The sequence below is a fragment of the Haematobia irritans genome, chromosome 2 (genome assembly GCF_050003625.1).
Source record: "Haematobia irritans isolate KBUSLIRL chromosome 2, ASM5000362v1, whole genome shotgun sequence".
Taxonomy (NCBI): domain Eukaryota; kingdom Metazoa; phylum Arthropoda; class Insecta; order Diptera; family Muscidae; genus Haematobia; species Haematobia irritans.
The window spans coordinates 203,433,612-203,456,880 of NC_134398.1; the positions used below are offsets into that span (position 1 = coordinate 203,433,612).

At 26.6% G+C, this 23,269-nt stretch overlaps 2 protein-coding genes across 2 annotated transcripts; both read right to left on the reverse strand.

The window, feature by feature from the left end:
• Positions 1 to 314: 314 nt before the first annotated feature.
• On the reverse strand, positions 315 to 7,471 carry LOC142226952 (cytochrome P450 6d3-like). The gene is made up of 5 exons (XM_075297216.1): positions 6,843 to 7,471; positions 1,476 to 1,631; positions 934 to 1,409; positions 620 to 868; positions 315 to 549 (listed from the first exon to the last, which is right to left on the reverse strand). Exons 1-5 carry the CDS (start codon positions 7,379 to 7,381, stop codon positions 368 to 370), a joined length of 1,602 nt encoding a protein of 533 aa, XP_075153331.1. The 5' UTR covers positions 7,382 to 7,471; the 3' UTR covers positions 315 to 367.
• A 7,285-nt stretch (positions 7,472 to 14,756) lies between these two features.
• Positions 14,757 to 20,454, reverse strand: LOC142226953 (cytochrome P450 6d1-like). Its single transcript, XM_075297217.1, has 5 exons — positions 19,858 to 20,454; positions 19,490 to 19,645; positions 15,522 to 15,970; positions 15,103 to 15,351; positions 14,757 to 15,033 (listed from the first exon to the last, which is right to left on the reverse strand). Exons 1-5 carry the CDS (start codon positions 20,394 to 20,396, stop codon positions 14,849 to 14,851), a joined length of 1,578 nt encoding a protein of 525 aa, XP_075153332.1. The 5' UTR covers positions 20,397 to 20,454; the 3' UTR covers positions 14,757 to 14,848.
• Positions 20,455 to 23,269: the final 2,815 nt, after the last annotated feature.

Consider the following 23,269-nt stretch of genomic DNA (forward strand, 5'->3'; position numbering starts at 1 on the left):
TTCCGTTCTAGGGATTTGGTGTCATCCTCTAACTCGGATGAACTTTTTTGAATGCTGCTTCGATCACAAATTGCTCTGGGTTTGGAACCCAGGAACTTTCCCGCTCCACCAAACTAGAAGTCTGATGTGGTAGTAATTTTAGCAGTAGTCGTTTACGAGAACTACTTGCATTAGGCGGTAGCTAGCAAACTATCCTCGTATCTTCGGAGAAACCTAGCATTCCGTCTTCACCAACTCCAAAACGTCCAACAATTGCACAAGTATCTCTATGAGATGGCTGATTTTTAACTTCCTAACAATTGAAACCAAAGGGGCAGTAATTAGGAGCAATTTCTATTCTAAAATTAACATCAACATTTGGTCCATGCTAAATTTGAGACGAGTTGAGAAGCCTCTTGGAAAACGATACATTCAAAGGGTCTTTGGGTACAAGAACTGGTGCTGAATGAAATTTAAATTCCACTTCTTTGTGAGCCACTGTCTGGATATTGAAATTAGCTAAAATTTTTGCCAAAGCAGCCTTAACATTCACCACTCCCATACGTTGAGCTAAAGGGAGAAGACAAAGAAAATTTCCATTAAAGAAATCCCCTTCCACCAAAGTCTTCCAGAATCATACCTATACACTGTCGAGGACCTTGACCAAATGGTAAATAAGCCATAGGATTATAATCACCGCAATCCTTGGAGAAACGTTCGGGAATGTACTCCAACGGCTCGGGGAAGTACTCAGGATCTCTGTGTAGACCAAATACGGAAACAACAATGCCAGTACCTTTGGTTATGGTAAATTTGGACGCGGGAATATGATAATCCATGGTGCATTCACGATTCAAAAATGGAGCAGCAGGATATTTACGTAGAGTTTCTAGGATAGACAAAAATGTTATAAAAAAAAAATTAAAATTAAATTTAAAATAAAATAAATTTTACCCATAACACATAAATCCAAATATGTCATATCCTGAACAGCTTCGTAGGTTAATTTTCCCTCAAAATTAAGATTATGTTTCCTTAGTGCCTTATCAACATCGTCTTGGGCTTTCTTCAATACTTCTGGATTCATGGACAGTTCATAAATGGTATACGAAGTAGTGGATGCTGTAGTCTCCGATCCAGCCATATAGAAAAGAAATGAATTGGAGGCTATTATGTCTATGGACATCGATTTGGAATTCTCCTCTCTGGAATGTATCATCTTCCATAGGTTTTCCCCAGCGTCGTCATCCTCCTCCTTCTCTCCGTCCTCGTTTAATTTTCCAAAATTTCTCAATTGTATCAATAATTGCAGAAGATCTTTCCGAGTGACTCCATTCTTTTCCCGATATTCAATAGTCTGTTGGACAATATCACGAAAGCGATAGGTTACAGGATCTCTTACTCCTAGACGACCTAAAATAAAAGCAATTCTAGGCCGAGTTCAGTAGAATACAATTCCCATGTCCCTAAGGAATTTTATTACTCCGATTACTCACGGTGGACAAGCAAAACTCATGATGGAGAGAAGTTTTTGCAGAATTGATGATTGTTGAAAAACTTGATTTGTAAGTAAACGAAATTCATTATCCGGATTGGAAAAGCTATCGACATCCAAGCCAAAAATTACGGAACCTACAATGTCAACAGCATAGCTGGAAAGAAGAAACGATAATGAGTGAGAGATTCTTAATTTCCACAAAAAAGTGAGCAATGTTCAGAAGCCCAAAATTAGCCTCACCTTTATAAAGCGACTCCGACCAATATTGAAGATCTGAAGTTGGTCAGAATCGCTGTATAATGGTGAGGTTAGGTTTTTGTGGCTGCTCGTTTGTAATGGTCATCTAGTTCCCTAAAGCAATAAGACTACATGTTAATAGATTTCTAAAATCTAATAAGCTCTAATAATTTTATTTCAATAGAAAATTTCATCAAAGTTTATTTCTTTAGCAAATTTTGTCAAGCAAATTTTTTGTTTTTACTGAAAATTCAGTCAAAATTTTATTTCTATAGAAAATTTAGTCAAAATGTTATTTCTCTAGAAAATTTTGTCAAAATTTTATTTTTATAGAAAATTTTGTCAAAATTTTATTTTTATAGAAAATTTTGTCAACATTTTATTTCTATAGAAAATCTTGCAAAATTTTATTTCAATAGAAAATTTTGTTTCTATGGAAAATTTTGTCACAATTTTATTCCCAAATTTTGTCAAAATTTTATTTGTATAGAAAGTTTTGTCAAAATTTTATTTGTATAGAAAATTTTGTCAAAATTTTATTTCTATAGAAAATTTTGTCAAAATTTTATTTCTATAGAAAATTTTGTCAAAATTTTATTTCTATAGAAAATTTTGTTAAAAATTTATTTCTATAGAAAATTTTGTGAAAAGTTTATTTCTATAGAAAATTTTGTCAAAATGTTATGTCTATGGAAAATTTTGCCAAAATTTTATTTTTATAGAAAATTTTAGCAAATGTTATTTTATTTCTATATAAAATTTTGTCAAAATTTTATTTCTATAGAAAATTTTGTCAAAATTTTATTTCTATAGAAAATTTTGTCAAAATTTTATTTCTATAGAAAATTTTGTCAAAATTTTATTTCTATAGAAACTTTGGTAAAAATTTTGTTTCTATGGAAAATGTTGTCAAAATTTTATTTCTATAGAAAACTTTGTCAAAATTTTATTTCTATAGAAAATTTTGTCAAAATTTTATTTCTATGGAAAATTTTGTCAACATTTTATTTCTATAGAAAATTTTGTAAAAATTCCATTTCTATAGAAAATTTTTTAAAAATTTTATTTCTATAGAAAATTTTGTCAAAATTTTGTTTCTATGGAAAATTTTGTCACAATTTTATTTCCAAATTTTGTCAAAATTTTATTTCTATAGAAAGTTTTGGCAAAATTTTATTTCTATAGAAAATTTTGTCAAAATTTTATTTCTATAGAAAATTTTGTCAAAATTTTATTTCTATAGAAAATTTTGTCAAAATTTTATTTCTATAGAAAATTTTGTCAAAATTTTATTTCTATAGAAAATTTTGTCAAAATTTTATGTCTATGGAAAATTTTGTCAAAATTTTATGTCTATGGAAAATTTTAGCAAATTTTATTTCTATAGAAAATTTTAGCAAATTTTATTTCTGTAGAAAATTTTAGCAAATTTTATTTCTATAGAAAATTTTGTCAAAATTTTGTTTCTATAGAAAAATTTGTCAAAATTTTATTTCCATATAAAATTTTATGACAAATTTTATTTCTATATAAAATTTTGTCAAAATTTTATGTCTATGGAAAATTTTGCCAAAATTTTCTTTTTAAAGAAAATTTTAGCAAATTTTATTTCTATAGAAAATTTTGTTAAAATTTTGTTTCCATTGAAAATTTTGTCAAAATTTTATTTCTATAGAAAATTTTGTCAAAATTGTATTTCTATAGGAAATTTTGTCAACATTTTATTTCTATAGAAAATTTTGTCAAAAAAAATTTTTTTAAAGAACATTTTCTAAAAAATTCATTTTTATAGAAAATTTTGTCAAAATATTTATTTCTATAGAAAATTTTGTCAAAATTTTATTTCTATAAAAAATTTTGTCAGCTTTTGATTTCTATAAGAAATTTTGTTAACATTTTATTTCCATAAAATTTAACGTGTTTAGTATGCGACTTAGAGCAAAAAATTAGAATTATTCGTAACTCTGCCAAAAAAAGTATAACGGCCGTAAGTTCGGCAAAGCCGAATCTTATGTACCCCCACCATGGATTGCGAAGAAACTTCTAGTAAAGACGGTCATCCACAATTGAATTACTTGGGTTGCGGCCGATGGCAAGGCATTTGAAAACTTCTTAACATCATCTTCTAAATTATAAGTTAGTCCATGCGGGAATATATTAGACAAAAGGTCGACTAAATACGTATATATTCAGTTCTTGACCAGTATATATAGGGAAGAAATAATTACGAACCGATATGAACTTTTGTGCGGTAATTATAGAGCCAGAATTGAATTACGTGGGTTTCTTTATATGGGGGCTATACACAATTATAAACACGAGTCTACCCACATTGGCAGATTTTTTACTGTTTGGTAGATTGGTAGAATTCTTGATGTTTTGGAAGATTTTGCAAAATATTCCTCTCCACCTAAGAGGTGCTTCATAAAGTTTCTATAGAAATAACATTCTGAGAAAATTTTCTACAGAAAACAAAAAATTCTGACAAAATTTTTTATAGAAATAAAATTTTGACAAAATTTTTTATAGATATAAATTTTTGACAAAATTTTCTATAAAATTATATTTTGACAAAATTTCCTAAAGAAATAAAATGTTGACAAAATTTTCTATAGAAATGAAATTTTGATAAAATTTTTTATGGCAATAACATTTTGGTAGATTATTTTTGACTCGAGTGGCAATCGTGGCTTTTCTGTGATTGCGGATCGGTTTATCTGCGGGCTATAAATAGCTATAGATCGAACGGACCAATTTTGGTACGGTTGTTATCGGACATATACCAGCGCAATGTACCACATTTCAACCGGATCTGATGAATTTTGCTCCTTCAAGAGACTCCGGAATCGGTTTATATGGGGCTATATATAACTATGGACCGATATGGACCAATTCTGGCATGGTTGTTAGAGACAGTATACTAAAACCATGTATCAACTTTCAGGCGGATCGGATGAAATTGCTTCTCTCAGAGGCTTCGAAAAGATTTCCAATAGAAATAAAATTTTGTCAAAATTTTCTATAGAAATAAAATTTTGACAAAATTTTCCATAGAAATAAAATTTTGACAACATTTTCTACAGAGATTAAATTTTTACAAACGGAGGTTTACTATCTATAGAAATAAAATTTTGACAAAATTTTCCATAGAAATAAAATTTTGACAAAATTTCCTATAGAAATAACATTTTGAAAAAAAAAAATGTTATAGAAATAAAATTTTGACAACATTTTCTACAGATGTGAAATTTTGACAAAATTTTCATAGAAATAAAATATTGACAACATTTTCTACAGACATTAAATTTTTACAAAATTTTCTATAGAAATAAAACTTTGACAAAATTTTCTATAGAAAGAAAACTTCGACAAAATTTTCTATAAAAATGGAATTTTGACAAAATTTTCTATAGAAATGAAATTTTGACAAAATTTTCTATAGAAATAAAATTTTAATAAACTTTTCTATAGAACAAAAAATTTTGACAAAATTTTCTATAGAAATGCAACTTTGACAAAATTTTCTATAGAAATAAAATTTTGACAAAATTTTCTATAGAAATGAAATTTTGACAAAATTTTCTATAGAAATAAAATTTTAACAAACTTTTCTATAAAAATAAAATTTTGACAAAATGTTCAAAAGTAATAAAATTTTTATACAATTTTCTATAGAAATAAAATTTTGACAACATTTTCTGCCGATATGAAATTTTGACAAAATTTTCATAGAAATAAAATATTGACAACATTTTCTATAGAGATTAAATTTTTACAAAATTTTCTATAGAAATAAAACTTTGCCAAATTTTCTATAAAAATAAAATTTTGAGAAAATTTTCTTTAGAAATGAAATGTTGACAAAATTTTCTATAGATATAAAATTTTAACAAACTTTTCTATAGAAATGAAATTTGGACAAAATTTTCTAAAGAAATACAATTTTGACAAAATTTTCTATAGAAATAAAATATTGACAAACATTTTCTATAAAAATAAAATTTTGACAAAATTTTCTATAGAAATAAAATTTTAACAAACTTTTCTAAAGAAATGAAATTTTGACAAAATTATGTAAAGAAATACAATTTTGACAAAATTTTCTAAAAAATACAATTTTGACAAAATTTTCTATAGAAATAAAATATTGACAAACATTTTCTATAGAAATAAACTTTTGACAAAATTTTCTATTGAAATAAAATTTTGACAAAATTTTCTATAAAAATGAAATTTTGACAAAATTTTCTATAGAAATTTTAACAAACTTTTCTATAGAAATAAAATTTTGACAAAAGTTTGTATAGAAATAAAATTAAAAAAAAATTCTATAGAAATAAAATTAAAAAAAAAAAAATTCTATAGAAATAAAATTTTGACAAAAGATTTCCAATAGAAATAAAATTTTGGCAAAATTTTCTATAGAAATAAAATTTTGACAAACATTTTCCATAAAAATAAAATTTCGCCAAATATTCTATAGAAATAAAATTTTAAAAAAAATCGACAAAAGATATCCAATAGAAATAAAATTTTGGCAAAATTTTCTATACAAATAAAATTTTTTACAAAATTTTCAATAGAAATAAAATTTTGACAAAATTTTCTATAGAAATAAAATTTTGACAAAATTTTCTATAGAAATAAAATTTCGATAAAAGTTTCTATAGAAATAAAATTTAAAAAAAAATTTCTATAGAAGTAAAGTTTAACAAAAATTTCTATAGAAATAAAATGTTGACAAAAGATTTCCAATAGAAATAAAATTTTGGCAAAATTTTCTATAGAAATAAAATTTTGACAAAACTTTCTATACAAATAAAATTTTTACAAAATTTTCTATAGAAATACAATTTCGTCAAAATTTTCTATAGAAATAAAATTTTGACAAAATTTTCTACAGAAATAAAATTTCGACAAAAGATTTCCAATAGAAATAAAATTTTGGCAAAATTTTTAAAAGAAATAAAATTTCTACAAAATTTTCAAAAGAAATAAAATTTCTACAAAATTGTCTATAGAAATAAAATTTTGACAAAATTTTTTATAGAAATAAAATTTTAGCAAACTTTTCTATGGAAACGGCCGATCTTTCGGCCACATACATTTATGTCGCACTCATACTTACGTTGTTAGTAAACTTTTCATTTCGAAAGTATGATGACCATCGCCATTCTCTTCTTGTAATTTTTGCGACATGTGACCAATTAGTTTCTGAGCAACATCATCCACGGTATCGAACATTGCTTTCAATTTACCCGATGAAAATGAAGGTGTTAATTTTGCTCTCAATGAACGCCAACGTTGACCTTTTAAACTTAGTAAATTTGCTGACATGGGATTGTATTCCTCGTCCACATAGATGCCACGATCATGAAAATGTTCAAAGGCTGATGTCATTACCTGACGAGTCAATTCGGCATCTCTAATTAGGATGGTGGGTTTGAAGAGTAAATAAATGCCCACAAATTTATTGTGGAATTTTTTATAGATTTCCGCCAATGCCAGACCCATGGGTAATTCTTGACGACCAACTTTGTGCAAAGAACCATAGACGATGGAAGGTTGATTATCGCAGGCAATACCCAAACGTTTCCATTTGGAATAATGACGTCGTGTCAAAACGAAGATAAAACCAATCACAATAACTACGGAAAATATAAACATTTTCGAATTTTTATTCCAATGCTAAATGCCTAAATTCACGTCTTTTTGTAGTAGCGAATATGTCAGTACTGATGATTTGCTGCCCCATTTGCACTTTCTATCTTCACAGCCATATCAAATGATCTCTATATATGTGCCAACTGACATTACCTATTCACATATCAATGAATACTGGGTTGACTGCAATTTTTGAACAATAAGGAAATATTTGTTGGCTGATATTTTTATTCGCATTTCGAGATAAGATTATTTTGTGATTCTCTGGAGGATCTCTTAAATTGAGTTTTTTAAAAAATATTTTTATAATATCATTTTTTTTTACAGATTACTGACCCAGAAACTATTTTCAATTTTTCCATTACATCCCTATATACATCGAGGGTTAACTAAATAGTTCAGTTTCAGTTCAGTTTTGTATGTTGCTATGGCATCATTGCAGAATTCAATTTTAATTTTTTGATTTCACTATGTTTTGTGGTGTGTGTGTGGGGGGGGGGGGGGTCACAGAGGCCTAAGATTTGCACACGCGATTTGTGATTAAAATTGAGATGCCTTTGTAAACGTATGAATGGGGGTATATAAAATTCGTGATATTGACATTTGCAGCCTTTAAATTAACCTCCTTTCCGGAATTAAGCATATTAAAGAGATACCAGGAAAAGAATTTGTTCATATAAAAATTTTAACTATTTTTTGAAGATGAAGAAATATAATTATTTTTGGCGTTGTTAGGGGTTAGGTAGCCGTATAGAAAAATTTAAAAAAAATAAATTTCCAGGGATGCATATGGAGAAAGGATTAAAATATATTGTTTAATTTTTTTAAATTTATTTTTTTAATTTAATTTTGTTTTTTTTGCTTAGAATTGAATATTTTAAGGGAAATAAAATTTTTGCGAGGTTTCTCCTAATCGCTCTATTAAAAAATTAATTTAATTTCCAGATCATTAAAATATGTTTTTCTTACAATAGTTTGGATTTTTGAGGATGTGGAATGATTTTTTTTTGTTTTTTTGGGAATGGTAACGGTAAACCCCCTTTTGGATAGAGAACCTTTATATTTTTTGCTTAGGAGATACAAGCAAAATAAGTTTTTCATACAAGAATTTCTTTTTTTTAAGCATTTTCATTAAAATTTTAATTCTTTCGGGTGGTCCCCTTTTCGATCAAATGGAGCATAGCTAAGGAGATACGAACAAAATAGCAGATACAAAAAATGGATTCTAAAATTTTTTTGTTTATAATTTTAGTTTTAAAATAAATTTTTCATATAAGAATTTGAAATGAAAATTTTAATTTTTTTGGGTGGTCTTCTTTTCGATCAAATGGAGCATATTTAAGGAAATGCGAACAAAATCGTTTTTATACCCTAAACCACATAGTGGTCAGGGTATAATAAGTTTGATCGGCCAAAAAATGTGCCTACCAGAAATATTGATTTTAGACCCCATAAAATATATACCGATCGCCGCAGAATCACCTCCTGAGTCGATCTAGCGCTTGGTGTCCGTCCGTCCGTCCGTCCGTCTGTCCATGTATTTGTTGTTCACAAGATTCCGGTCACAATTATTAACCGATTTTGATGAAATTTGGTGCAGGGAGTTTGTTGGACACAAGGACGAACGCTATTGAATTTGGAAGAAATCGGATCAAATTTAGATATAGCTCCCATATATATGTATCGCCCGATTTCGACAAATGGGGTCACGTTGCGCTTTTTTTCAAACGAATCGTCACCAAATTTGGCAAAAGGTAATCTTTTCCATCGCCCTTCAAGTGTGCAAAATTTCATCCAAATCGGTTCAGATTTAGATATAGCTCTCATATATATGTATCGCCCGATTTTCCCAAATTTGGCCACAAAACCTTTATTTATCAACCGATCTTACTCAAAGTTGGCTAAATATAATCTTCTATAGCACTAACTATATGTGCAAAAAATCATCGAAATCGGTTCAGATTTAGCTATAGCTCCCATATATATGTACTGCCCGATTTTTCTAAATTTGGCCATAAAACCCTTATTTATCAACCGATCTTACTCAAATTTGGCTAAATGTAGTCTTCTATAGCACTAACTATATGTGCAAAAAATCATCGAAATCGGTTCAGATTTATATATAGCTCCCATATATATGTATAGCCCGATTTTCCCAAATTTGGCCATAGAACCCTTATTTATTAACCGATCTTACTAAAAGTTGGCTAGATCCAGTCCTCTATAGTACTTACTATATGTGCAAAATTTCATCGAAATCGGTTCAGATGTAGATATAACTCCCATATATGTATCACCTGATTTTGAAAAATTCGCCCCTAATAACCTTATGTTTGACCATACAGGCCTCATTTCTTAACTGATCTTACTCAAATCTTGCACAAGGTAACCTTTTGTGGTATTAATCAAACCCGCAAAATATTATGCAGATTGGTTCAGATTTAGATATAGCTTCCATATATATGCATCGCTCGATTTTCCCAAATTTGGCCATAGTACTCTTATTTATTAACCAATTGTACTCAAATTTCAAATTTTGATGTACTAGCCGATCGTATACGTTATACGTACTTGTAGCTCTTACATAAGAATATTGCTCGATTTTTACAAATTTGTATTTATTACCCACAATAATTTAACGATTTTCTCTTTTTTAATAATGGGCTCAATATTAGTGGCATACTAACTCCTTCTGTGGAATTTTTTCTCAAAATTTTATTTCTATAGAATTTATTGTCAAAATTTTATTTCTATAGAAAATTTTCTCACAAAAATTTGTTTATAGAAACTTTTTCCAAAATTTTATTTTTATAGAGATTTAACAAAAAAGATTACTAATTTGGGTAGAATTCTACCAACTGTGGCAACCGTGGTGGTAATACAAATTTATATTCTAAGTTATATACGTTGCATATTCATGTTTTAAGATAATAAAGTACTTAGAACCATTTTTGTTTTGTAAAATTTTTTAAATTTAACGAAAAATATAGTAGGGAAAATTGTTTGGGAATGTATGGGAAAGTAGGGAACTTTTTTGTCCTTGTAGGGTAAACCGAACATTTGCCGTGGCAACATTGACTATTAGCTATAGTCAGATTGACACAAAGCACCCATAGACATGTACCCTTTAATTTTCTTAAATATGCAACTGCGGTTTATCTCTTAGACCTATATGTTACCCCACAAATGCTTATGATTACTAATTCTGTAATGGTGGTTTAGGGCTCCGCCCGACTTTCTACTTTACTTACTTGTTTCATATAAAATTGAATATTTCAAGGAATATAAAATTTTTGTGGGGGTGCTCCTTATCGCTCTATTATTTTTTTTTTGCTCTAGGACATATATTTAAAAAATATATTTTTGATAAAAAATGGGATATTTGAAGTTTTTTTTATTTAGAATATATTTGGAATTTTTTGAGAATTTTCAATGAAATTTACTTTTTTTGGAATGGTCACGGCAAAATGCAATTTAAAATTTACTTTAGCTGGAATTTTAATTTTTTGAGTTGATCTCCAATTATTTTTTTTTTGCTTGGAATGACTCCGACAAGCCTCTTTTCGGGATCTACGGAGAATATTATTTTTTTTTTCTCTAAAACTCATATAGGTTTTTTACTTTAATATGCCAATTTTTAGCGATTTTTTTTTTCATTTTAATTTTATGGGGTTGTCTCGAAAAAATCTCGAAAAAATTTAGAGATGATCAGATGATTAACCTCATTTTTGCTCTACAGAGAAGTTTCATAACACTTTTTTGTTTGTTTCTTACTCTAGGACACATCCTTCAGAAGATACAGGAAAAATAGAGTTTTGATATATAAAACAGAGTTTTGATATTTAAATTGTTGTTTTTTTTTAATTTGAATTTTTGGGGTTTGTCTCGAATTAATCTACTTTTCGATCATGGGGTGCATATTTAAGGAAATATGAGTAAAATAAAATTTTCATATAAAAGTTTTTTTTTTAGATTTTCAAGGAAATTTTATGGGGATGGGATTTTATTGGATTAACCTTATTTTCGCTCCTCTTAGAATTTTCAATTTGTTTTTGCTGTACGACATATATTTGTGCAGATACGAGCAAATTTTATTTTGAAAATTTATATTTTATGAAAATGTTCCTCAAAATTTTGGTTTCGATTTATCTTCGTTTCAATCAAGTATTGTATATTTGTGGAGATATGATTAAGGAAAGTTGTTCATATAGTTGAAGTTAAGTTTTTTAAGGAATTTAAGGAAATATATTTTTTTTTTTGGAATGATCACGGTTAAGTCCCTGTTTGGCTCTACGGAGAAATTTTAAGCAAAGTAAGTTTTCAATAAAAAATTAATTTTTCAAGAATTTTTAAGAAATTTAACTTAATTTTTGGAAATGGTCTCGATAAACCTCAATTTCGTTCTGCAGAGAATTTTCATAAAAAAAATTGTTTTTGATATGGGAATTTTGAAGATTTTCACTAAAATTTTAATTTTTGGGTATGGTCTCGAATTAACCTATTTCTCGATCGAACCTATTTTTCGATGCATATTTAAGAAAATATGAGTAAAATAAATTTTTGACATAAAAATTTATTTTTATTATTGAGGATTTGCAAGAAAATTAAATTTTAGTGGGGATGTGCACGATTTATCTCCTTTTCACTCAACTGATTGTATGAGAACTTTCCTTAAAATTTTGATTTTTTTTGGGAAGACCACTAAAGGGTGCTTATATAAGCAGATAAGTTTTTCATATACAAATCATGATTTTTCATTTTAGATTTTCATGATTTTTGATTTTCAAAGAAATATTTTTTTGACTCTTTGGTATATTTGTTGTTTGTTTGCTCTTGGTCATATATTAAAAGATTAAAAGATGTGACACAAATATATTTTTGTGATATAAAAGTTTGGATTTTTTGCTCCAGGGTTCATATTTAAGGAGCTAAAACTATTTTTAGATATAAAATATATAAAATGTTATTTTCGCTCTAAGATTTTTATACCCACCACCATAGAATGGTGACGGGGGTATAATAAGTTTGTCATTCCGTTTGTAACACATCGAATATCGATTTCCGACTATATAAAGTATATATATTCTTGATCAGGGAGAAATTCTAAGACGATATAACGATGTCCGTCTGTCCGTCTGTCTGTCTGTTGTAATCACGCTACAGTCTTCAATAATGAAGCAATCGTGCTGAAATTTTGCACAAACTCGTCTTTTGTCTGCAGGCAGGTCAAGTTCGAACATGGGCTATATCGGTCCAAGTTTTGATATAGTCCCCATATAAATCGACCTCCCGATTTGGGGTCTTGACCTTATATAAATCGTAGTTTTTATCCAATTTGCCTGAAATTTTAAATCTAGAGGTATTTTATGACCATAAAGAGGTGTGCCAAAAATGGTGGGTATCGGGCCATGTAGCCCCATATAGACCGATCTCCCAATTTTACTTCTTGGGCTTATAGAAACCGCAGTTTTTATTCAATTTACCTGAAATTGGAAATCTAGAGGTATTGTAAGACCACAAATACGTGTGCCAAAAATTGTGAGTATCGGTCCATATTTTGGTATAGCCCCCATATAGACCGATCTTCCGATTTGGGGTCTTGGGCTTATAGAAACCGCAGTTTTTATCCAATTTACCTGAAATAGGAAATCGAGAGGTACTTTAGAACCGTAAAGAGGTGTGCCAAAAATGGTGAGCATCGGTCCATGTTTTGGTATAGCCCCCATATAGACCGATCTCCCGATTTTACTTCTGGGGCTTATAGAAACCGCAGTTTTTATCCAATTTACCTGAAATTGGAAATCGAGAGGTACTTTAGAACCATAAAGAGGTGTGCCAAAAATGGTGAGCATCGGTCCATGTTTTGGAATGGTCTCCATATAAATCGACCTCCCGGTTTGGGGTCTTGGGCTTATAGAAATCGTAGTTTTTATCCAATTTGCCTGAAATTTTAAATCTAGAGGTACTTGAGGACCATCAAAAGGCGTGCCGAAAATGGTCCGTATCGTTCCATGTTTTGGTATAGCCCCCATATAGACCGGTCTCCCGATTTTACATCTTGGGTTTATAGAATCCGTAGTTTATATACAATTTGTCTGAAATTGGAAATTTATATGTATTTTGGGACCATAAAGAGGTGTGCCACAAATGGTGAGTATCGGTCCATGTTTTGGTATAGCCCCTATATAGACCGATATCCCGATTTTACTTCTTGGGCTTATAGAATCCGAAGTTTTTATCCAATTTGTTGAAATTGGAAATCTAGAGGTATTTTCGTGCCATAAAGTGGTGTACCGAAAACGGTGAGTATCGGTCCATATTTTAGTATAGCCCCCATAAGAACGATCTCCCGATTTAACTCCTTGGGTTTCTAGAAACCGTAGTTTTTATCCGATTTGCCTGAAATTGTAAATATTGTCGTATTTTAGGCTCACAAAAACATGTATCGGATTAAGTTTTTATCGGTCCTTTTGGTAATGCCTCCATATAGACCGGCTTCACTTCTTGAGGGTATAGAAGGCGCACTGATCATGAAAATTACTTGAAACTCAATGTAAAACTTCCAGATTTTACTTCTGGGGTGAATCTACAGATTTCATATTTCAAATCAAGACGTTATTTTACAATTTTCTTGCACACTTACAAGAGATGTTAATGATTCCTCTAAAACTCAAACAAAAATGGTTCTCATAAATCCAGAATCTGATATAGTCCTCATAGGTGAAATCTTTAAATTTATCTTCGGGAAGTGTCCTCAAGTCCTCAAGCCCTCCTGAAATTTCAAAGGAAACCCTAATATTTGGTTCATGGTGGTGGGTATTTAAGATTCGGCCCGGCGAACTTTCTGCTGTATATACTTGTTTTTTTTTTTTAATTTTTTAAGGATCCAATTAATTTTTATTGAAATCTCTTCAATCACAAAATTATAGTATCAATCACCAAATTCATTTAAAAAACTAATTATTACTTTATTATTATTATATTATTATTATTAAAAAAATAATTGATACAATTAAGCTTTGTGATTGATTTTTGATTTAATTAAAAATTTTGTTGAATATTAAAAAAAATAAATTTTTCGTATCAAAATTTAGATTTTTTAAAGGAAAGGAAAATTGGACTTGAAAATGCAAAGAGAATGAAGTTCATATTTTTGTGGGTGTGATTTTTTTTCTCTCCGTAGAGTTAAAATTCATAAACATTTTAATCCATATTTAAAGAGCTACACAAAAAAAAAACATCTCAAGTCTATCTCTTTTACGATCAAATGGTGCATGTTTAAGGAGCTATGTGCAAAATAAGATTTTCTTATAAACATTTTTTTACATTTAACTTTATTGCGATTAACCTTCTTTATTTATTTATAATTAATTCCTAATTTTTGTTAATAAGAGTTGGTGGTAATTTTTTGCAAATAACATAAGTGTATCACTATTTTTATTTTTAATGACACTTTTTTTGTGCCACTTTTTAGAAATTTTCAACATTATCATGTGACCTCTTGGAAAATGTCACTAGCAAACCATTTTTTGGTACTAGAACTGGTGCTGAATGAAATTGAAATTCCACTTCCTTTTGAGGCATATTTTGGATATTGAAATTCATAAGAATTTTCGCCAATACAGCTTTAACATTTACCATACCCATACGTTGAGCTAGAAAAATTCGAAATAAAGATTTAGTTCATTGTAGAGAGCTTTACTAAATTATTCATATATACAAACCAATACATTGACGAGGTCCTTGACCAAAGGGCATATATGCAATGGGATTATAGTCCATTTGATCTTTGGCAAATCGTTCTGGTCTATATTCTAAGGGGTTGGGAAAATATTCAGGATCTCGATGGAGGGAAAAAAGTGAAACAACTATGGCGGTTCCCTTTTTAATGAAATATTTGGATTCGGGGACCTGGTAGTCTTGGGTACATTCACGATTCAAAAAAGGTAGAGCTGGATATTTGCGAAGGGTTTCTGGAAATATAAAAAAGAAATTAAAAACGCGAACATAGTTTTAGCCAAAGACAATAGAGAAGAAAAAATGGATGGTCTATAAATAGTCGTAATTTTTAATTTAATTTTTTTCATTTAAGATTTTTATTTAAAAATATATATATGGGTTTTATTATTTCTGGTCTTCTTACCCATTATACATAGATCCAAATAAGGCATATCCTGTATTGCATCATAGGTTAGGCGCTCTTTCACGTTGAGACCATGTTTCTTCACGGCCTTATCAACATCATCTTGCACCTTCCCTAATACATCGGGATTCATAGCCAGCTCATACAGGGTATAAGCAGCCGTTGCACTTGTCGTCTCCGATCCAGCCATATAGAAAATAAATGCGTTTGCAGCTATAACATCAATTGACATTGATTTGAAATCTTCGGCAGCAGTTTCCACAGCACTCCATAGTTGATCAGAGTCATCACTAATTTTCCCAGTATTTCGCAATTGAATAAATAATTGCAGAAGATCCTTACGTATGACACCATGCCGTTCACGATATTCGATAGTTTGCTGGACAATATCTCTCAAGCGATATGTAATGGCATCTCGAACACCAAGACGGCAAAGAATATTGCATACACTGAAAAGGCATATAACAAATACACAGCGCTAATTATTCGGCTAATGACTACATTTTCTACAGAAATAAAATGTTGACAAAATTTTATATCAAAATACAATTTTGACAAAATTTTCTATAAAAATAAAATTTTGACAAACTTTTTCTATAGCAATAAAATTTTGTCACAATTTTCCATAGAAGTAAAATTTTGACAAGAATTTCTACAGATATAAAATTGTGATAAAATTTTCTATAGAAATAAAATTTTTACAAAATGTTCTATAGAAATAAAATTTTCTATAGAAATAAAATATTGACACTATTTTCTACAGAAATAAAAATTTGACAAAATTTTCTACAGAAATAAAAGTTTGAAAAAACTTTTACAAAAATTTATATAGAAATAAAATTTTTAAACAATTTTCTGTAGAAATAAAATTTTGACAAAATTTTCTATAGAAATAAAATTTTGACATTACTTTCCACGGAAATAAAATTTTGACGAAATTTTCTATAAAAATAAAATTTTGACAAATTTTTTTATAGAAATAAAATTGTGACAACATTTTCTACAGAAATAAAATTTTGACAAAATTTTTTATAGAAATATAATTTTGAAAAAATTTTTCTAAAGAAATCTAATTTTGACAAATTTTTCTATAGAAATAAAATTATGACAAACATTTTTATAGAAATAAAAGTTTGACAATATGTTCTATAAAAATAAAATTTTGAGGAAATTTTTTATAGAACTAAAATTTTAAGGAAATTTTCTATAGAAATAAAATTTTCCCAAAAAGTTTCAATAGAAATACAATATTGAAAAAATTTTCATCACAAATAAAATTTTGACTAAATTTTCGATAGAAATAAAAGTTTGAAAATTTTTCTATAGAAATAAAATTTTTTATAGAAATAAAATTTTGACATTGCTTTCCATAGAAATAAAATTTTGACAAAATTTTCTATAAAACTAAAATTTTGACAAAATGTTCTATAGAAAAAAATTTTGAAAAAATTTTCTATAGAAATAAAATTTTGACAAAATTTTTCTACAGAAATAAAATTTTGACAAAATTTTTCTATAGGAATAAAATTTTGATAAAGTTTTTCTATAGAAATAAAATGTTAACAAATTTTTCTATAGAAATAAAATTTTGACAAATTTTTCCACTGAAATAAAATTGTGATAAAACTTTCTATAGAAAAAAATGTTGAAAAAATCTTCTATAGAAATAAAATTTTGACAAAAACGTTCTATATAAATAAAATTGTGACAAAATTTTTCTATAGAAAAAAAATTTTGACAACATTTTTCTATAGAAATAAATTTTTAACAAAATTTTCTATAGAAAAAAATTTTGAAAAAATTTTCTATAGAAATAAAATGTTGACAAAATTTTTCTATAGAAATAAAATGTTGACAAAATTTTCTCTAGAAATAAAATTGTTATAAAATTTTTTATAGTAATAAAATCTTGACAAAATTTTCTACAGAAATAAAATTAAAAAAAAAAAAAAAATTTTAAATTTTCAAAAAATAAAATTTTCAAAAAATTTTTTATAGAAATAAAATTTTGACAAAGTTTTCTATAGGAATAAAATTTTGACAAAATTTTCTAAAGAAATAAAATTTTTTAAAAATTTTCTATAGAAAAAAATTTTTAAAAAATTTTCTATAGAAAAAAATTTTCTATAGAAATCAAATTTTTAAAAAAATTTCTATAGAAATAACATTTTGACAATATTTTCTATAGAAATACAATTTGGACAAAATTTTCTATAAAAATAAAATATGGACGAAATTTTCTATAGAAATAAAATTTTAACAAAATTTTCCATAGAAATACAATTTTGACAAAGTTTTCTATAGAAATAAAATTGTTATAAAATTTTTTATAGTAATAAAATCTTGACAAAATTATGTACAGAAATAAAATTAAAAAAAAAATAAAATTTTGAAAAAAATTTCAAAAAATTTTTTATAGAAATAAAATTTTGACAAAATTTTTTATAGAAATACAATTGTGACAAAATTTTCTATAGAAATAAAATATGGACACAATTTTCTATAGAAATAAAATTTTAAAAAATATTTCTATAGAAATAAAATTTTCACAAAATTTTTTTATAGAAATAAAATTGTGATAAAATTTTTCTATAGAAATAAAATTGTGACAAAATTTTTTATAAAAGTTAAATTTTGACAAAATTTTTCTATAGAAATAAAATTTTACAAAATTTTCTACAGAAATAAAATTGTGATAAAATTTTGTATAGAAATAAAATTGTGAAAAAATTTTCTATAGAAATAAAATTTTGAAAAAATTTTCAAAAAAATAAAATTTTCAAAAAATTTTTTATAGAAATAAAATTTTGACAAATTTTTCAAAAATTGTCCCTAGAAATAAAAGTTTGACAAACCTCTCTTTATGGATAGCATTTTGACAAAATTTTCTCTAGAAATAAAATTGTTATAAAATTTTTTATAGTAATAAAATCTTGACAAAATTTTCTACAGAAATAAAATTAAAAAAAAAAATTTTTTTTAAATTTTCAAAAAATAAAATTTTCAAAAAATTTTTTATAGAAATAAAATTTTGACAAAGTATTCTATAGGAATAAAATTTTGACAAAATTTTCTATAGAAATAAAATTTTTTAAAAATTTTCTATAAAAAAAAATGTTTAAAAAATTTTCTATAGAAATCAAATTTTTAAAAAATTTTCTATAGAAATAACATTTTGACAATATTTTCTATAGAAAAACAATTTTGACAAAATTTTCTATAAAAATAAAATATGGACGAAATTTTCTATAGAAATAAAATTTTGACAAAATTTTCTATAGAAATAAAATTTTGACAAATTTTTCTACAGAAATAAAATTGTGATAAAATTTTCTATAGAAAAAAAAATTGACAAATTTTTCTACAGAAATAAAATTGTGATAAAATTTTCTATAGGAACAAGTTTTGAAAAAATGTTCTATAGAAATAAAATTTTGACAAAATATTCTATAGAAATAAAATTTTGACAAAATTTTATATAGAAATATAATTTTGACAAATTTTTCTATAGAAATAAGATTTTCACAAATTTTTTTATAGAAATAAAATTTTGAAAAAATTGTCATCAGAAATAAAATTTTGAAAAAATTTTCTACAGAAACAAAATTTGGCAAAATTTTCTATAGAAATAAAATTTTCACAAAAATTTTCTATAGAAATAAAATTTTGACAAAATTTTGCTATAGAAATATAATTTTTATAAAATTTTCTATAGAAATAAAATTTTGACAAAATTTTCTACAGAAACAAATTTTGTCAAAATTTTCTATAAAAATAAATAGAAATAAAAATTTCGAATAGAAATAAAAAATTGACAAAATTTTCTATCGACGTAAAATTTTGGGAAAATTTTAACTTTTAAATGATATTAATTTAATGGGGAAAGATGTTCCGCTGGTACGAATTTTAGTCCAATCTTGGAAAAATGTTGGTCCAAAATAAAAATTCATTATTGCAACGCTGCTTACGGTGGGCAAACAAATGCCGTGATGCCTTGTATTTTTTGTAACACTGTGGACTCATTGAAAATACGGCTAGTGAGAAGACGAAATTCATTGTTTGGATTAGCGAAACTATCGATGTCCAAGCCAAAGATAACAGATCCCACAATATCAACAGTATATCTGGAAAAATCAAAGAAAATGTGTAGAAGAAGATTTGTGGAGTATCAATTATATAAAAATCTGTGACGTATGCAGAGGGGAAGGACCCGGGGATTGAAACCCTTTGTAATATTTTTCGCATAAAAATGTTGCGCTAGCCAAGAACCATAGTACATTTTTGGGGCCTCCGCAACAGAATTCTGTTTACGTCCCTGAATGCAATACATACTAACGTTGTCAATAGGCTTTTAATTTCAAATGTTTCCAATTGTTTACCCTCAGCCAAGAATTTCTGCGACATATGGTCTATTAGTTTCTGAGCCACATCATCCACTGTGTCAAACATTGCCTTGAGTTTTCCCGATGAAAATGAAGGTGTCAACTTGGATCTTAATGTTCTCCATCGAGTTCCCTTTAAACTAAGTAAATTTGCCGACATAGGATTGTGATCTTCATCGACATAAATACCACGATCATGAAAACTCTCAAAGGACGTTGTCATTATATCTCGAATCATTTCAGCATCTCTCACAAGTATGGCAGGTTTAAAGACCAAATAGATACCAACAAATTTATATTGAAATTTTTGATAGAGTTCATCTAAAGCTAGACCAAAAGGTAATATTCGGTTTCCCACTTTCGCTAGAGATCCATACAGAAGGGAGGGTTTCTCATCGGAGGGTATACCATAAAGTTTCCATCTGCTATAGTGACGCTGGATTAATTTATATACCGCGGCAATAAAAATACCAATTAAATATAAAAACCACATTTTTTTGGTACAATATCTTCGGATGTTTTCACAGTAGAGTAGAGTTTTTTCGCTTACAGTTCACTTTATACTGGTTTACATTGAAATTGCAATAAGTAGGCTATGCTGACCATTTTCTTATCTTTAAATATGAGTGGAAGTGCAATGCGTATCTGCACAAATGAATATTAGGGTGACTCGAAAAAGTTGACTATATGGGTTGCGTCTTTTAAATCGGGAAATTGAACTCGAATCTTTTTGAGATTTCCGTGTTGGTAAAAAAAAAATTATCAAAATTTGATTTCCCTAAAATAAATGTTGTCAACATTTTCCATAGAAATAAAACTTTGACAAAATATTCTATAGGAATAAATATTTGACAAAATTTTCTATAGAAGTAAAATTTTCTATAGAACAAAAAATTCTGACAAAAATTTTTAAAGAAATAAAATTTTGACAAAAATTTCTACAGAAATAAAATGTTGACAAAATTTTCTATAGAAATAATATTGTGACCAAATTTTCTATAAACTTTAAAATTTTCACAAATTTTCTATAGAAATAAAATTTTCACAAATTTTCTATAGAAATAAAATTTTGCAAAAATTTTCTATAGAAATAAAATGTTGATAAAATTGTGTATACAAATAAAATTTTGCAATTTCGAAAAAGTTGACTATATGGGTTGCGTCTTTTAAATCGGGAAATTGAACTCGAATCTTTTTGAGATTTCCGTGTTGGTAAAAAAAAAATTATCAAAATTTGATTTCCCTAAAATAAATGTTGTCAACATTTTCCATAGAAATAAAACTTTGACAAAATATTCTATAGGAATAAATATTTGACAAAATTTTCTATAGAAGTAAAATTTTCTATAGAACAAAAAATTCTGACAAAAATTTTTAAAGAAATAAAATTTTGACAAAAATTTCTACAGAAATAATATTGTGACCAAATTTTCTATAAACTTTAAAATTTTCACAAATTTTCTATAGAAATAAAATTTTCACAAATTTTCTATAGAAATAAAATTTTGCAAAAATTTTCTATAGAAATAAAATGTTGATAAAATTGTGTATACAAATAAAATTTTGCAATTTCGAAAAAGTTGACTATATGGGTTGCGTCTTTTAAATCGGGAAATTGAACTCGAATCTTTTTGAGATTTCCGTGTTGGTAAAAAAAAAATTATCAAAATTTGATTTCCCTAAAATAAATGTTGTCAACATTTTCCATAGAAATAAAACTTTGACAAAATATTCTATAGGAATAAATATTTGACAAAATTTTCTATAGAAGTAAAATTTTCTATAGAACAAAAAATTCTGACAAAAATTTTTAAAGAAATAAAATTTTGACAAAAATTTCTACAGAAATAAAATGTTGACAAAATTTTCTATAGAAATAATATTGTGACCAAATTTTCTATAAACTTTAAAATTTTCACAAATTTTCTATAGAAATAAAATTTTCACAAATTTTCTATAGAAATAAAATTTTGCAAAAATTTTCTATAGAAATAAAATGTTGATAAAATTGTGTATACAAATAAAATTTTGCAATTTCGAAAAAGTTGACTATATGGGTTGCGTCTTTTAAATCGGGAAATTGAACTCGAATCTTTTTGAGATTTCCGTGTTGGTAAAAAAAAAATTATCAAAATTTGATTTCCCTAAAATAAATGTTGTCAACATTTTCCATAGAAATAAAACTTTGACAAAATATTCTATAGGAATAAATATTTGACAAAATTTTCTATAGAAGTAAAATTTTCTATAGAACAAAAAATTCTGACAAAAATTTTTAAAGAAATAAAATTTTGACAAAAATTTCTACAGAAATAAAATGTTGACAAAATTTTCTATAGAAATAATATTGTGACCAAATTTTCTATAAACTTTAAAATTTTCACAAATTTTCTATAGAAATAAAATTTTCACAAATTTTCTATAGAAATAAAATTTTGCAAAAATTTTCTATAGAAATAAAATGTTGATAAAATTGTGTATACAAATAAAATTTTGCAAACATTTCTATAGAAATAAAAGTTTGACAAAAGTTTCTATAGAAATAAAATTTTGACAAAAATTTCAATAGAAATCAAATTTTGAAAAAAATTTTTATAGAAATAAAATTTACACAAAATTTTCTATAGAAATAAAATCTTGCCAAAATTTTCTATAGGAATGAAATTTTGACGAAATTTTTTATAAAAATAAAATTTTGTAGTTGTTGTATAGTTGACCTTTTAGTATAATTATTTGTGGAGTTTGTAAGGCTTGAGGTCATGTTGTAATAAAACAAAAAACATCTTAGTTTTTTTTATATTCTTTCCAAACATGACCTCAAGCCTAACAAACTCTACCAATAAAAATAAAATTTTGACAAAATTATCTATAGAAATAAAATTTTGAGGAAATTTTCTATAGAAATAAAATTTTGACATAATTTTCTATAGAAATAAAATTTTGACATAATTTTCTATAGAAAAAAAATTTTGACAAAAAATTCTATAGAAATAAAATGTTGACAAAATTTTCTATAGAAATGAAATTTTGACAAAAATTTCTATAGAAATAAAATTTTGACAAAAATAGAAATAATACAAAAATAGAATAAATAACATTTTGAGGAATTGTCTATAGAAATAACAAGTATATACGGCCGTAAGTTCGGCCAGGCCGAATATTATGTACCCTCCACCATGGATTGCGTAGAAACTTCTACGAAAGAATGTCATCCACAATCGAATTACTTGGGTTGTGGTATCTTAAAACTTCTTAACATCGTTTTCTAAATTGTGAGTTAGTCCATGCATGTATATATTAGACAAAAAAGTTATGTATAGTTAAGTCTACAAATAATTACGAATCGATATGGACTTTTTGTACGCA

What these genes read in the sequence shown, in the direction of transcription:
- LOC142226952 (XM_075297216.1), bottom strand. Translation starts at nt 7,381, where the DNA reads ATGTTTATATTTTCCGTAGTTATTGTGATTGGTTTTATCTTCGTTTTG. An exon ending in ATGAAAAGTTTACTAACAAC is followed by an intron (nt 1,632 to 6,842) that starts GTAAGTATGAGT and finishes TCTTCTTTCCAG; the next exon opens with CTATGCTGTTGACATTGTAG. An exon ending in AGGTCCTCGACAGTGTATAG is followed by an intron (nt 550 to 619) that starts GTATGATTCTGG and finishes TTCTCCCTTTAG; the next exon opens with CTCAACGTATGGGAGTGGTG.
- LOC142226953 (XM_075297217.1), bottom strand. Translation starts at nt 20,396, where the DNA reads ATGTGGTTTTTATATTTAATTGGTATTTTTATTGCCGCGGTATATAAA. An exon ending in ACGGCATTTGTTTGCCCACC is followed by an intron (nt 15,971 to 19,489) that starts GTAAGCAGCGTT and finishes ATGCCTTTTCAG; the next exon opens with TGTATGCAATATTCTTTGCC. An exon ending in AGGACCTCGTCAATGTATTG is followed by an intron (nt 15,034 to 15,102) that starts GTTTGTATATAT and finishes GAATTTTTCTAG; the next exon opens with CTCAACGTATGGGTATGGTA.